General features: G+C 44.2%; 1 protein-coding gene and 1 long non-coding RNA gene across 38 annotated transcripts in view; one reads left to right on the plus strand and one right to left on the minus strand.

Moving 5' to 3' along the window:
• Window positions 1-11,443, plus strand: part of map4l (microtubule associated protein 4 like) — a 74,649-nt gene extending 63,206 nt beyond the window's left edge. For 14 of the 37 annotated variants that reach the window (XM_087240787.1, XM_087240790.1, XM_087240792.1 and 11 more), the window contains one exon: window positions 7,618-11,443. In XM_087240787.1, the coding sequence (XP_087096913.1) occupies window positions 7,618-7,622 (5 nt within the window). In that variant the 3' untranslated portion in view covers window positions 7,623-11,443. The remainder of the gene's footprint in view (window positions 1-7,617) is intronic. The other 23 variants (XR_015478462.1, XR_015478466.1, XR_015478467.1 and 20 more) reach the window with 3 other exon arrangements.
• Window positions 10,718-15,348, minus strand: LOC147846357 (uncharacterized). The gene is made up of 2 exons (XR_015478498.1): window positions 13,420-15,348; window positions 10,718-13,347 (listed from the first exon to the last, which is right to left on the minus strand). It is a non-coding gene; the product is annotated as an uncharacterized LOC147846357 (long non-coding RNA).
• Window positions 15,349-16,291: the final 943 nt, after the last annotated feature.

Genomic DNA, 16,291 nt, shown 5'->3' on the forward strand with positions numbered 1-16,291 from the left:
CTAAATTTTCCTTTTATGGGGGCACAACCCCCAGTTATGTTATGTTTAAATATTAAAATATATTTAGTAATAAATAAAATATATTATATGATATATACACTCGCTGGCCGCTTTTTTAGGTTCATCTTACTAGTACCAGGTTGGACACTCTTCTGCCTTCAGAACTGCCTTAATCCTTCGTGGCATATGTTCAACAAGGTACTGGAAATATTCCTATGGGATTTTGGTCCATATTAACATGATAGCATCACGCAGTTGCTGCAGACTTGTCGGCTGCACATCCATGATGCGAATCTCCTGTTTCACCACATCCCAAAAGTGCTCTATTGGATTGAGATCTGGTGACTGTGGAAGCCATTTGAGTACGGTGAACTCATTGTCATGTTAAAGAAACCAGTCTGAGATGATTCGCGCTTAATGACATGGCGTGTTATCCTGCTGGAAGTAGCCATCAGAAGGTGGACACACTGTGGTCCTAAATGGATGGACATTGTCAGCAACAATACTCTGGTAGGCTGTGGCGTTGATACGATGCTCAATTAGTACTAATGAGCCCAAAGTGTGCCAAGAAAATATCCCCCACACCAATACACCACCACCACCAGCATGAACCTTTGATGTAAGGCAGGATGAGTCATGTGATTTCATGTGATTAGAAATTTGCGTCAACGAGCAGTTGGACAGGTGTACCTAATCAAGTGAATGGTGAGTGTATATATCAGTATCAATATAAATTTTAGTATTTGATGAGGACCAGAGAACATGCTATATAATGCAGACTGAATATGTAGAGGAGCTGAAATTTGACGTTGTTTAGAGTTTTACAATGGTGGCCGAGAAAGCTCAAATTGAGAAAACACATTAAAATAGGAAAACAGTGACAAACTGAGAACACATCTTTATCAGTTTGAACAAACACTCAAGCAAGTTCTCACAAAACATGCAAATACAAAAATGTACTACAATTAGAGTAGATGTTTACAGAAATATGCCAGAGACTCCAGAAAGTTCTTACATGTTTATCATATTTGCACAAATTTTCAGATTAGGACTAAATATGAAAACAACATAAAACATCAACAATAAAAAAATAAATATGATTTCTGACAACACTAGGAAGCAATTTGGTTTGTCATTTTTAAGGTGTTTCTGCACTTGCACATATTGTCCACTGTAAAAAAATCTTGCTGGCACATTTATTTTTAAGTAATCGCAACGTCAGTCAAACTGAGCTTTCTATAGACAAAATATTTAGCTGAAACCTGATTAACTGATTAAAATGAGTTAAAGTAACATAAAAGCATTTATTTTTATGACTTTTTGTCATCATTTTTACAGTGTGAGAATTTGCTTGTGTCTGTAGTCAAATTGAAGAGTTCCCCTTCGGTTGGGGAACTTCAGTGCTATTAGGTGGATTTGATCTTTGTGAAAATCCACGGAATGGGAGGATTCAGTTCAGAAGCCGCTTGTCTGAAAGGGTATTGAACGGGCCAATGAATGCAATGAATTGGCAGCGTAAGCTTGCACAGGTGTGCTTCATTGCCAATTATCCCAGCATATAAGCACACCTGGAGCGAGCAAACGCCATCCTTTTCGCTTCAGAGACTTTCTGATCGATTCAATGAGGGTTCCTCCTGCTGTGACCAGCGATTCTGAGCGAACGAGAGCATTCTCCCGGTCCAGAGTGTGTACACGCAGCGGCAGACGGTCGAGCTGGGTTTCTCCCTTGCCTGGCGTTCTTTGGGTCCGGTCCTCCAGAGCGGTGCGTATAAAGTTGCAAACTTCACAGAAAGAGCAACACAGTCGTGCACCATGTCCTTTTCAGGACGGCGCTCCGACTGCGTTTCTGGATGCGGTGGTTTCCTGTCCTCGGATGATGGGCATGGGCACTGCGTTACATGCCTGGGGGGTCCAGCATGTTAATGCGCTGCTCGCGGGCAGTTCATGTCGTCATTGCGATGCCATGACTGTTGCGCAGTAAAGATCGCGGCTAGTCTTTGCAAAAGGGCGAACCACCCCAGTTGTCCCCTGCTCTGCAGCGGGCACTCGGGCAGATCTGAGGGTTTCAGCGAGAGATAATCCGTCGCCCACAGGCCCGCAGACCTCCCGCTCCTCTAAGCGATCCATCCAAGCTTCGGGCGGGGGAAGCGATCCATCTAACAGATGGTAGCCCTTACGCTCGATGACACCGGAGACCAGACGTCCACCGCGGCATTCAGAGGGTGGGCTTTCATTGTCCGACGATGATCCAGACCCGCTCACCCCCTCCGGGCAGGTGAGCGCTGTCACTACGGATCCTGAAACGGACATGTTAGCCGTGCTTTCCCGGGCTGCTTCGGCCGTGGGTTGGAGATGGTTTATCCCCCAGCTCCGCGGCCGGACCGACTAGAGGGGCGTTCCCTTCTTCCCGGAGGTGCACAGTAGGCTCACGCGGTCTTAAAGAGCCATGCTGCGTGTCCCTCCACCCTCACCACTCTTGATGGTGGAACAGCCAGGGGGTATGTGGCGATTCCTCAGGTTGAGTGCGCGATGGCGGTCAATCCGCGCGGCGCCTCTTCTTGGCGGGGTCCGCCTCGTCTCCCATCCAAAGCCTGTAAGTTATCTGCCTCCCTCGGAGCTAGAGCTTACATAGCTGCGGGCCAGGCTGCTTCCGCCTTGCATGCGATAGCCACCTACCAGCGCTACCAAGCGCAGGCGCTGGCCGAGCTGCACGAGGGTGGGTCCAACCCAGGCTTATGAGCTTCGCACCGCCGCCGACTTAGCTCTTCGGACTATTGAATCCGCTGCGTGTGCGTTGGGGAGGACGATGTCCACATTAGTGACCCAGGAGCGCCACTCCTGGCTGATATGCGCGAAGTCGACAAAGTCCGCTTTCTTGACTTCCCCATATCCCAAGCCATGTTCGGCGACACCGACTGTGAATTCACCCAGGAATTCAAGGCGGTGAGAGAGCAGTTGATAGGTGATGTCTTATCGGCGGTCCGTAGCCCGCTCAGCCCGCCGTGCCATTTATACCTGCTCCTCGCCTAAGGAACCTGCCTACGAGACCTGCTCCACCCCCGCACACGCCTCTGGCGAATGGAGCGCATCGGGCACCTCGGAAGCAGGCAGCCCCCCCTGCCCAGAACGCCGCTAAGTCCGGCAACGGACCGCGAAGCGTCCCTGGGACAGGCCATCTGGAGAAGAGGGAACTTGCTCTTTCCCCGCTGGAGGGTGGGGCCCCATTTCCAACAGCACTTTTTACTGCCATGAAAACATCATGAAAGAGCACTTTTCCACTTCCCCGGATGTGACAGCCCGAAATCTGCCAGTCTGGGACGCTATGTTTTCTAGCTTGCAGATTCGGTGCGTTTCGCCATTTGCTCACGAGCGCTGGGAGGACGGTCTCCTTTCTCCCACCCCTCGAGCCTCCCCTCCGGAGCTCGGGTGCGGAGTGAGAGCAAATATCTCACCTCCAGCTTTTCCGTGGGACCCGCGCGCTTCCCGGATCAGCACACCCACTCCGCGCTGCCCCACTGCTGGTACGTCAGTGATTGTAGCGATGAGTCCATTAGCGAGAGCTCTGCTTGCCTGGTTAGCGCGGGCCAGCTCTTCGTGGTGGCTCATACGCACAATCAGACTCGGCTATGCGATTCAGCTCGCGAAACGGCCCCCCAAGTCACGGGTGTATATTCACCAGGGTCAGCCCCCTGTCCGCCCCTGTCTTGCAAGAGGAGATTGCTGTCCTCCTGGCGAAGGATGCAATCGAGCCGCTCCCTCCAGCCGAGATGGAGAGCGGGTTTTACAGCCCACACTTCATCGTGCCCAAAAAGAGCGGTGGGTCACGGCCAATCCTAGATCTGCTAGATCTGCGCGCTTTCTGCACAAACTGCCGTTCAGAATGCTCACGCAGAAGCGCATCCTCCGGTGCGTTCTTCCTCTGGGTTGGTCTGCAGCATTAGACCTGATGGACGCGTATTTCCATGTCTCCACTCTTCCTCGCCACCGTCAGTTTCTGCAGTTTGCGTTTGAAGGTCGAGCTTGGCAATACAAAGCCCTCCCCTTCGGGCTCTCTCTGTCTCTGCGGGTCCTCACCAAGCCCGCGGAGGGTGCCCTAGCGCCCCTTCGGCTCGCAGGCATCTGCATACTCAGTTTTCTTGACGACTGGCTGATTTTTGCCCTCTCTCGGAGCAATTGATTATGCACAGAGACAAAGTGCTCCGGCACCTCCACCTGTTGGGGTTTCAGGTCAACCGAGAAAAGAGCAGCTCGCCCCTGTGTAGAGGATCTCTTCTCTCGGGCTGGAGCTGGACTCGGTCACCATGGCAGCGCGCCTCTCCGGAGAGCGCGCTCAGCTGATGCTGTACTGTCTGAGAGAGCTCGACAGTAAAATAGTGGTCCCACTGAAACTATTTCAGAGGCTCCTGGGGCATATGGCATCCGCAGCCGCTTCATGCCGCTCGGATTACTCTATATGAGACCACTTCAGCACTGGCTTCACGATCGAGTCCCCAGACGCGCATGGCACGCGCGCGCACACAGAGTCTCTGTTACTGCGCTGTGTCGCCGCGCCCTCAGCCCTTGGAGCAACCCCTCGTTCCTACAGGCCTGGGTGTCTCTAGGACAGGCGTCCAGTCTTGTTGTCATTTCAACAGACGCTTCCAACACGGGCTGGGGGGCTGTGCGTTGCGGGCATGCGGCTGCGGACCTGTGGAAAGGTACCCAGTTGCATTGGCATATCGCCTGGAGCTGTTGGCAGTGTTCCTCGCTCTCCACCGTTTTTTTTTCGGTGCTGGAGCGGCAACACGTGCTGGTCAGGACGGACAGTACGGCGGCGGCGGCGTATATCAGCCGTATGGGGGGTATGCGCTCTCGCCGCATGTCTCAGCTCGCCCGCCGTCTGCTCCTCTGGAGTCATCCGTGGCTGAAATCGCTGCACGCCATTCATATTCAGGCAAGCTCAACCATGCAGCCGATGCGCTCTCACGGCAGCCTTACGTCCTGGAGAATGGAGACTCCACCCCGAGTCTGTTCAGCTGATATGGGCGCGATTCGGGGAAGCCCAGATCGATCTGTTGCTTCCCCCGAGTTCGCTCATTGCCAGTTGTTCTTTCCCTGACCGAGTGCTCTCGGCACGGATGCACTGGCTTACAGCTGGCCTCGGGGAATGCGCAAATACTCGCTTCCCCCAGTGAGCCTGCTCGCGCAGTTACTGTGCAAGGTCAGGGAGGACGAGGAACAGGTTGCTGGTTGCGCCCCTCTGGCTCAACCGGACCTGGATGTCAGAGCTCTCCCTCGCGATAGCCCTCCCCTGGCAGTTCCCTTCGAGAGAGCACCTACTCTCTCAGGGACAGGGCACCATCTGGCAACCTCGCCGATCCTTGGAGGTCCTTAGACGCGAGGAAGACTTAGGTAACCTCCGATTGGGTGGCTATTACGTCACTCGGGCTAGAGCCCCCTCCCTGAGCGCGCCTATGCCCTGAAGTGGAGTCTATTCACTGAATGGTGTGTCTCTCGCAGAGAAGACACCCGTAATTTGCCAGATCAGTGTTGTGCTTTCTTTACACCGAGAGAAGCTGGAGAGCAGGCTGTCGCCCTCCACACTCAAGGTTACGTGGCTGCCATCTCCGCTCTCATGACGCGGTGGCTGGCAGCACCGTGGGAACGTATAACCTCATCATCCGGTTCCTCAGGGGCGCTAAGCGAATAAATCCACCCCGCCCCCTCTCATGCCCTCTTAGGATCTCGCCCTCGCTACACAAGCCGCGTCAGATCTCTTCGATCCTCGACTCAGTATCTTTCTGTCCCTGAAGACAGCTCTGCTGGTCGCGTTGATATCGATTAGAGGGTCGGGGACCCGGAGGCATTTTTCGGTCAGTGACTCGTGCCTGTAATTGGGCTGGCTTTCTCTCACATCCTGAGACCCCGCCTGCGATATGTGCCCAAGGTTCCTACCACTCCGTTTTAATACTAGGTAGTGAGCCTGCAAGCGCTGCCCTCGGAGGAGGCAGATCCAGCCCTTCCTTATTGTCCAGTTCGCGTCTTGCGTATTATCCGGACCGCACTCAGAGTTTAGATCATCTGAGCAGCTCTTCGTCTGTTATGGCGGTCGGCAGCAGGGAAGTGCCGTACCGAAATAAGTTTTCCCACTGGATTGTGGATGCCATTCTCTCGCTTATCAGAGCTGAGGTGAGCTGCGTCCCCCGAGAGTGCAGACATCTGTAGAGCTGCAGGCTGGGTGACACCCAACACATTTGCAAGGTTTTACAATCTGCGAGTGGAACCGGTTTCCTCAAGGGTATTAGGTAACCCTTGGTGATTGAGGAAACAATTCAGTTGGGTGTTGAAACACGCTTGCTGCGCCATTCTCCCTAACACGGAGGTACGTGCGCCTTTTTATCTGTCAGTAAAGTTCCCCGTCAGGTGAGCCCTGCAGATTCCTCCGTGGCCCCCAGCACTGACTTCAAGGAGGAGTCACTTGCTGGCCCACTACATTGTAGGTCTGCCCGCTGGTCAGCCCGCGTTTTGGGTATAGGTGTCTGCTATGCGTGATCCCCACTAGGCGATCCCATATGCTTATTCCGCCACGGTTAAGTCTCCCCCCTGGGCGGACCCGTGTCTTCCCTCTCCGCTAACCACTCTTTTGCTATGCGTACTCCCCCTTTTTAGGGCTAGTCCATATGTAAATTCTGCCATCTATCCCCCCTTGGGTAACGGATGGCCTCCGCAGCGTCCTCCTTATCGGGATTGCACGCTTCCCAACGTACTGTCGTATTTTCCTAGAATTATCTAGATGTTCACGACATCCCAAAAAATATATCTAAATCCGTAAGACTTCTGTTGAAGTAGGATAAATTAGGGCCAGGGACACGTTGGAGGACCGCGCCTCCCATAATGTGGGTGCTTCACGCTTGCTTCACTATCCCCTCATCGGGGGCGTTGGTAAGGTGCAGTCATTATGGCGCTTTCCATAGTTCTCCCATTTTGTGGATTTTCACAAAGATCAAATCAACTTAATAGCACTGAAGTTCCCCAACCGAAGGGGAACGTTCGAGGTTACAGAAGTAACCCTTCGGAAGTGCTATACTCCGTCGCCATAATGACTGTCCCTTAGCTGTTTGAAAGTCTCTTCAGCTTAAAAGGATGGCGTTTGCTCGCTTCAGGTGTGCTTATATGCTGGGATAATTGGCAATGAAGCACACCTGTGCAAGCTTACGCTGCCAATTCATTGCATTCATTGGCCTGTTCAATACTCTTTCAGACAATCGGCTTCTGAACCGAATCCTCCCATTTCGTGGATTTTCACAAAGATCAAATCCACTTAATAGCACTGAAGTTCCCCTCCTCGAGAACGAAGGTTTACTTCTGTAACCTCAAACGTTACATTGTTACTGTTTTTCCATAAGCATGTTTTCCTCAATCCAATGCATTTCAGCTTTCCAAGCCACCGTATTTTACAGATTATATAACTAAACACAAATATTTTAGGACTCTGACTTGGCCTTTTTGCAGTGTGTTGTTTACAAATTGTCAGTGACAGCATTTGAGCCTTTGTTTCTTAGAATGCACCACTGTCTAAGAAATTTAGCTTGTTACCTTGTTTTATGAATGCAATTTTTATTATTTCTTTCCTGCCAGATTGAGTCCCACAAGCTGAACTTCCGCGAGAATGCACGAGCTCGCACGGACCACGGCGCTAAAATCATCTCCTGGTCCCCCCTGAGTGACAGCCACCCCCACCCACATCGCAGCACCTCTCTCAGTGTTTCTCTGGGGTCCGCCATGTCCTCACACTCCACCCAGCTTGTCCCATTCACTCGGCCATGAGATGGGTGCAAACCAGTGCACTAGCAGGAGAAGGACTCTTATTTTAACACAGCCTGTCCCTTTAAAACCCATTAGCATCTCTTCTTGTTTACAGTTTTGTTTTATTTCCTTTTCTGGGAGATGATGTTTTGGAAAAAAATAGTTTCAGCGCTCATGTTCGACGCAGAGTTGTGGTACGAGTCTAGATTTGAGATGAATTCTCCAGATGGTTGTCCAGCCACATAGCTTTTAGTGCCATCTATCCTAAAACCGCAATATTTAGTCCAACAACACAAGAGTTAATTTCTAGACTTCCTACAATCCCAAAAATAGACCTACATTTTAGAGGCTACACCCATCGGTTTGGCAGTAGACGTTCTCCAATGGGAACCCCAGAACTCACTTGAGATGTAGCTTATTACATCATATTATGGCAGTAATGCTCCCTGTATTGTTAGTATGTGGGGCTGTCTTAAATCCCAGTCAAAAAGGGACGAACCAGCCACCATCTATTCATCTGCTCCCTTTGCTCCACTGGTCCTGTCCACCTCACATGAATTATAAACCCTGTCCTTTCCCCCAGTATTTAAATGAGCACTTAATTATTTGAAACCTATAGGCTGTTCAAGCAAAAACATATTTACATCTTCAATGAGTTTGCTGTTTCGTGTTTGCGTGAATTACTGTAACAATGAGCTGTATCATTATGATGTCTGACCATCTGATTACATCATCCACTTTCCAGCATCTTGTGAACTAATAGGACACAAAAACACATTACATACATTATACAGCATGATACAGGAGGAGGAAAAGGCAGTGGCGCGCAAACTAAACAGACAGGATGGACAGGAATGAAGAAAGATGTCCGAAAGTTAGAATGGAAATGCGTTCACACTCCGTACACAGGTCATGATTATTTGCTCAAAGGTTCGAACATCCCTCATTTTGAATTGAGTATTGTATGTCAAGTGTCAATGGACCCTTTTCACATTTCTGGGTTTCTCAGTAGCGGAAAGCGGCATGGTTGGGTAAACTTAGAGTGCAGTGAATGGAAAAGTACAACAAATAATTTTTTACAATCCTATTTGCTGAAGTAATAAACGAAAAACTCCACAATGGTGTTATCAAGACTTTCAGAAAAAGGAAATAAATAGCGTGAGACTGATAACCGCAGCCAGAGGAGAACATAATGTCAAATTTACTCTCAGCCCCTGTCTCGATTGGGTAAGAATCAAGTCGAAAAGAAACCAAATGCAAGTGAGAGTTTATTAATATAACATAGAGTGCAACAATTAAGTCAACAGAGTGTGATAGCAGCATGGACGAAAGTCTTAGACACAGGAATCACAACAGGAACATCTTGAAGGCCAGCCCAAGCCGATCCTGAGAGATGAACACAGTGTAACGAACTGAAAATGATGTCCTGACTTTCCACTCTAATATAGGTGAGCTAAGTGCCATCAGCTAAAACTGCTGATAGTCCCGCTGATCATGTGATGTAAACAAAACTTGCATTGGAGGACATGGAAGCCAAAACAGAAACCCACGTGACAACAAAAAACATGAATAGACCGAGCGGCTGCACATCACAACCGTGACAGCCCCATAGACGCTGCATTAGAAACACCTCATATAAGTGGTCATTTATTTTTTGTAATTTAAGATATAAAAAAAGATGATATAATACATTCATAAAAGCTTATAAATGTTCATACGTTTGTTTGTTTTTTAACCGTTTAACCTGCGCCTCGTTTTTGAGCATTTTCCGGAAAACGACTTACCTAAATAAAAATGGCTGTAGCTCTTGAACACTGTGGTCTATGTTCACAAGTCTGGTTTTGTTTGAAATTAGACATTGGCTATTTTGGTTCCCAATCGTCAAAATAACTCAAAGTAGTAAAGGAACAGAGTAAAACATGGTAAAATATAAGCTAAATTAAATTTCGATTAGTTTCAGTGAAATTCATTAGAGGAAAAATGGATGTGACTATCAGGATAATGACACGGAAACAGAAAGAAAAAGATGAATATCAGACCATGTTTTGATTCCAATTTCAATTTCGATACTCCAAAAATGTAGCTTCTGGCAATGTAGCGTTTGGAATCTTCAAATGGACACATGGTAAACGAATTATCAAATTAGGCATGGGACGATAACCGTTTTCAAGTTATACCAAGGTTTGAAAAAGTCAAAGTTTTAAAACCTTTAAAATGTTCTGCTTTACTGTTCCTAAGGTATGTATAAGATTTTTTATTTATACATATTTGTTGAATTTTTTTAGGACATCAGTATCTCCAGGAGAAAATATATCCAAAGTTGCCGTTTAAATTGCATAAAATCTGTGTTTACCACTAACGAAGACAGCAGAAGTCAATAATTCATTTGAATTATGTAGCCTGACATGTTTACTGTTATACATGCTTCTAAAAATAAATTAAACTTTGTTCAAAGAGGTTAAAAAGTTAAGACATTTAAAAATACATATTTTAGAGCAGTAATTACAATACCATCAAACCATATTTTTATCCAAGGTTATCATACCGTCAAAATCTCATACTGGCCCATGCCTAGACTAACATAGTCAAAATTACATGACAAATAAACGCATATCTATTCAAAATATTAAAAAACTTTCAAGGATTTAATATTTTGATGATAGTTAAACGCGTCATAACAGACTTGTGAAAAGGGTCCATTAATGGAAGGCTTTTGCACTAAACATGAACCAACATGTGCAAAGGCTCATCACATGAACAGTAAATATATCCAAAATAAGTATTGCAATACAATCCGTATCCCTGTATTTATTTCGTGGCAATTAATAAGCTGTTCTGTAGAAGTTACTGTTTTTAATCAAACATAGTAGGATATGCTATTCGGTTTCATTACGAAGTGATGTATTATTCACAAGGTTGTTGAATATCATAGTTTTAATCTCTCTGAACCTACTATTGTTGGGCTGCTTTTTGAAACTGTTAACTAGTGACACTGTTTATCAGTGAATTTGTGGGCACTTTATTGGTAGTAGATATACCTTTAGCTGCACAATGCCTGCAGGAAAAAAAAGTAAACAGTTTGCTGTTGTTGGTTAAAAGCTTATGTTTGTATACAGGGTTTGATTCACTTCTTGTTGTGAAATATTGACTTTTTCCTGGTAAATTACTGTGACGTCATGGTAGATTATTGATGGTGGTAATGTCGTGGCATCAAAAATCCCATATCAAACTGAACAAACCAGGAGGTATTAAATTATGCAAGTATCCTATGAAATAATTAGCTCATGAGCATTCAGAATGCACTTTATGATGGATGTTTTATACTACAAATCAAGCGATATATGACTGGTTGAGCACCGTTCCCAAAATTCTGTCCCCTGACAAAGAGCCCCAGTTACACAGAAATGCAAAACTTGTATCTCATAGAGCAGTCTGTAAATACAGTACGAGTGTGAGCAGTGTGTTTCATGTAGAGCAGCTGTGCTTGGCTAAACGGTCCTGTCTGTAGTTCCTTTTGTGATTAGCGTGTGCTGTTCAGGGGCTGTGCTAGTAAACCTCAGTGTTGTACTCTTGATACAGTGATCATAACCTTTCATGCCTTCAGACAGCTTTTTTTGTCATTTCCATAATAAATGAAAACTCACAGTGTTAGTACATTCACACGTCCCCCGCATCGGTCCATTTAAAGCAGTTTTGTAAATACACGTTTCACACTTTATATCCTGCAGGGGAAGAAAAAAAAACACTTCATGATTGGGTTGTATAGAGAAGCAAAGTGAAGATTTTTGCGTCTATGAATATTTCTCCAGACAGTATTTTATTCTTAAGTGAGTCTGCCTTTTTTTGAAGTAAAAAAAGGGCTGGCAAACAAGAATGTTTTTAAAATGTAATGTATTCAGGAAGCGAAGAATATATATTATGTGTCTAACTTTTTCTCTTTGTCATCACAGGTCACTTACTAAATACATTGTAATCAATAACAGGAGGAGTGTGATTGATTTTTGACTGTGGACGAAAAAAAGAGGACTCTTGAGGATGTCCTTCTGTCTGCATAAGGCACAGCATTCTGGTAATGACTTGAGTAGCCTGAGACAGGACGCAGAAAGTGGGTTGAGAGGTTATAAGTAGTCAAGCAACAACCACAGGAACAGCGATTCCTCCCACAAACTGCACCTGACACATAGACCTTGAATGTTGTTGTTTGGATATCCATGCCGCACGTCTGTATGAGACTAACTGTAACTGGTAGGCTAATTGGCATGTTTAAAAGTAGATAGAGCACTTCGATTAGGCAGCAAAAGAGCCCCCTAGTGTGTCTGGTAGGACTCACAGTGTGTCTACTTCCTATAGACCACGACAAAAGCGCATGCTGACAACAATGGACGACTGACGCCGGTCCTAAATTGGAATTAATGTCTCCCCTCTTATTTAAGATGTATTTTTTGGTATGAAAGAGATCATTGTGATTAATTGTTAACTAGTGATGTGGATATTTAATCATGAATAAATAAATAAATAAAAAAACAAGCTAAATCAGGTGTGTTTTTAAGTGATTCATGTTTATTTCTGTAGCGCTTTTACAATGTAGATTGTGTCAAAGCAGCTTAACATAGAAGTTCTAGTAAATTAAATCTGTATCAGTCCAGTTTTCAAAGTTGAAGTTCAATTTTGTTCAGTTCAGTTTGGTTTAATTTTCACTGCTGAAAATCTAAACACTGAAGAGCTAATCCATCGATGTGCGATGGAAATCCTTTATTTGTATGGTGCTTTTACAATGTACATTGTGCCAAAGCAGCTTCACATAAAAGATCATAGTAAATTGAACCAGTGTAGTTCAGTTTTTAGAGTTTAAGTTCAGTTCAGTTTAGCTCAGTTCAGTGTGGTTAAATAATCACTACTGAGAGTCCAAAAACTGAAGAGAAATCCATCGATGCTCCGCTCTACAGATCCTGAACCATGCAAGCTAGTGGCGACAGCGGTGGGAAAAAAACTTAACCAATTGATGAAAGTGAAGGAAAAAACCTTCAGAGAAACCAGGCTCAGTTGAGCACAACCATTTTTACCTCTGGCCAAACTACAGTCAAGGCACCGGAGGCTGGGGAACGCTGGATGTCAGCGAGACTCGTCTGTCCTTGATGCGTCACAGAAATCCGTCTCATGCTCTCCACTCCTCCATGACCACCACAGCAGCTGCTCAGGATACGGCCTGGTCCAGGATTATGAAAACCTTGGGATCATCTTGTTGCAGATCTTGTATTGCATCAGTGGTGCTATTTAGTCTCCGGGGGCCTCGGGATGAGTATCCCCAGGTGGAAATAGAGAATAAAGAGAAAAATTTGCGTAGCTGCAGTTCATAGTGTATATAAATGAAATGTAAAAACTTGCGTGGAGCACATTCATGCATCATACTGTAATGTGATGCATTGAGTGTGTGCTTTGCTAAAAAGCTAGGTCTTTAATCTAGTTTTGAACTGCGAGTGTGTCTAGGCCTCGGACATAATCAGGAGGGCTATACCAGAGTTTAAGAGTCAGAAATGAGAAGGCTTGGCCTACTTTACTTGACTTTGCTGTTTTAGGGACTACCAGAAGCCCTGAGTTTTGAGATCTTAAAGTGCAGGTTGGATTGTTGGATACTCAGCAGAGTATTACAGTAGTAAAACAGAGCATTACAGTAATCCAGCTTAGAAGTCATAAAAGTATGGACTAGCTTTTCTGCATCTGAGATGGATAGCATACTTCGTAAATTTGTGATATTTCGCAGTAGAAAGAAAGCGGTTTTTGTGACAAGGGATATATGATTTTCAAATTTAAATTGCTGTCTTATATGACACCCAGATCTTTTATAGTAGAGCTAACGCTAACTTTGTATCCCTCTAATTGCAGGTCGAGTTGTGAGATCTGCTGTGTACAGGATTTAGGCCCAATAAGTAATAATTCTGTTTTTTCTTAAGAGAAGGAAATTGTTGGCCATCCATTCTTTAACATCTTTAATACACTCAGTTAGCTTAGACAGTTCATACACTCTATACATCTACACACATATCAGGGTCTGGGATAGAACTTGGGTCTCTTGAAAGGTGAGTCACATAACCACTGAGCTACTGGTAGCTGATGAACCCATACAATGATGATACACTCTATACACATACACACACTACACAATCTATACATATACACACATTAAACACTCCATATGCACATACATATGCACACGATATACATACACACACACACACAATACATTATACATATGAACAGATGATACACTTCATACATATACACATGATACATATGCACATGTGCACACTCTATACATACACACACATGACACACTCTATATACATACAGTATGCACATATGACACACTCTATACATATGCACACATGATACACTCTATACATATACACTCCATACATACACGCGATACATATGCACATATGATACCCTCTATATATATATATATATAGACACACGACACACTCTATCAGTGGTGGAAAGAGGACTGAAAATTATGCTTATGTAAAATTACTTGCTTAAAAATGTAGTGCAAGTAAAGTAAAAGTCTCTGTTGTAAATATTACTCAAAGTATAACTAAAATGTAGCCCTTTCAAAAGTACTCATGAGTAATGAGTATTACACTATAAAAAGCTAATCACCAATAAAAAAAAATCTAATAACGATGATACATATAAAACACGTATATAACACATAACATTTATAATGCTTCCTAGTTTCTGACATTATTTTTGGCCGGTATAGTCCAGAAACTCTAATAGCGGACGGCTGCTTCTCACTAAGGGCTGGCTGTGGTTGTTTCCAAACAATAGGCCCCCTTTAATAATAATTGTTGGCTTAATGCAGGTTTTATTGTTATACGATTAGATGGCAACAAGAGATTCTTTCGCAGGGACTTGTATTGAATAGAATAAAATAAGATTGTAAACAAAAACATAAATATATGGGACGTATGTGTTTTCACATGTAAATCTCTTGCGCTTCATTTGCGTTTGTTTATTGCACAAGTTGCAAAACACCTCTCATGTAATGTAATGCATGTGAGGGCACAGGTGAGACATCATTTTTCAAATAAACCAAACATGCTGTGTATGTGACGTTTAAAGGTCATGTAAAACAATTCATTACAAACTGAAATGAACATATTTTGATTATATGGTTTTAAATTTGATGTTTTTTGCGATTATTTTATGTTTAATTAGGAATTTTGCAAGATAGCAACTAGGGGGTCTGATATGTTTCTGACATATATGTATTTTATAATCTAACGTTAGGTTGATGTCTTGTGCCTGCTGGGTGTTTAAACCATTTCGGTCACCAAACAGTGAACATGTCTTCTTCTCATCAGTGACATATATCTAAACAGTCTAAAGATTTGCGTGTAAAGATTTTAGACATCTTCTTTGACACTTTTGATGCTCCCAAACAGTTTGCTGCAATTATAAATGGCCCATGCCTTGATGTAGTTCATTATGAGGCGATTTACCTTCTATGTTTGATTTGATTGGACAGGAATCACAGGATAGATTTTTCTAATCTCCATAGACAAGAAAAAAAAATAAGGTAGTGACTGCAGGTTGATGGAAAGTAGTGGAGTAAAAGTACAGATACTGCACTAGAAAATGTACTCAAGGGAAAGTAAAAGTACACATTTTTAAAACTACTCAGTAAATTACAATTTCTGAGAAAAACTACTCAATTATAGTAATCTGAGTACTTGTATTTAGTTACTTTAGACCACTGGTATTAGCACATGTGCGGCTGAGTTTTGAACATACTGTGAAATCTTAAGTGAATTGGCTGGCAGACCCCTAAATAAAGAGTTACAAAAAACTAAACGAGATGTAATAAAAGCATGGACAAGCCTTTCAGCATGGTGTTGAGAGAAAAGGATGGATACGGGCAATGTTCCGTAAGTGATAAAATGCGGTTTTTGTCAACTGTTTAAAATGAGGTTTCAGGCTAAGCTGAGCATCAAAAAGATTTTACACCTGAATAGAAGAAGTTAAAAGAGAATCATCAACTGTTAACTTGAGATTACCACATCTATTAACAGTAGAAGGTGTGCCAATGAGTAAAATCTCAGTCTTAGAGCTATTTAATTTGAGATGGTTTTGTCACATCTAGGCTTTAATCTCTACAAAGCAGGAATTAAGTGTCAATAATGAGGCAGATAGAATATGAGATGTATATATTAGGGGATGTATACATAAATCTGTGTGTCATCAGCATAGCAATGATGATTAATATCATATTTTTGTAGAATTTTACCAAGAGGTAGCATATAAATGCTAAACAAAAGTGGGCCAAGTACCAAACCCTGGGGGACACGGTGACACAGAGAGACAGTCCGCGATCTATGACCCCTCAAATAAATGAGCTGTGAGCATTCAGTGAGGAAGGATCAGTCAGTTAAAAGACCTATTTATGTATATAAAAATAAGACGTTATGATCAATCATAAATCAGTAGTCTAAGTTTTCCAGCACAA

This window comes from Danio rerio, chromosome 2, assembly GCF_052040795.2.
Source record: "Danio rerio strain M-AB ecotype USA chromosome 2, GRCz13ab, whole genome shotgun sequence".
Lineage (NCBI taxonomy): Eukaryota > Metazoa > Chordata > Actinopteri > Cypriniformes > Danionidae > Danio > Danio rerio.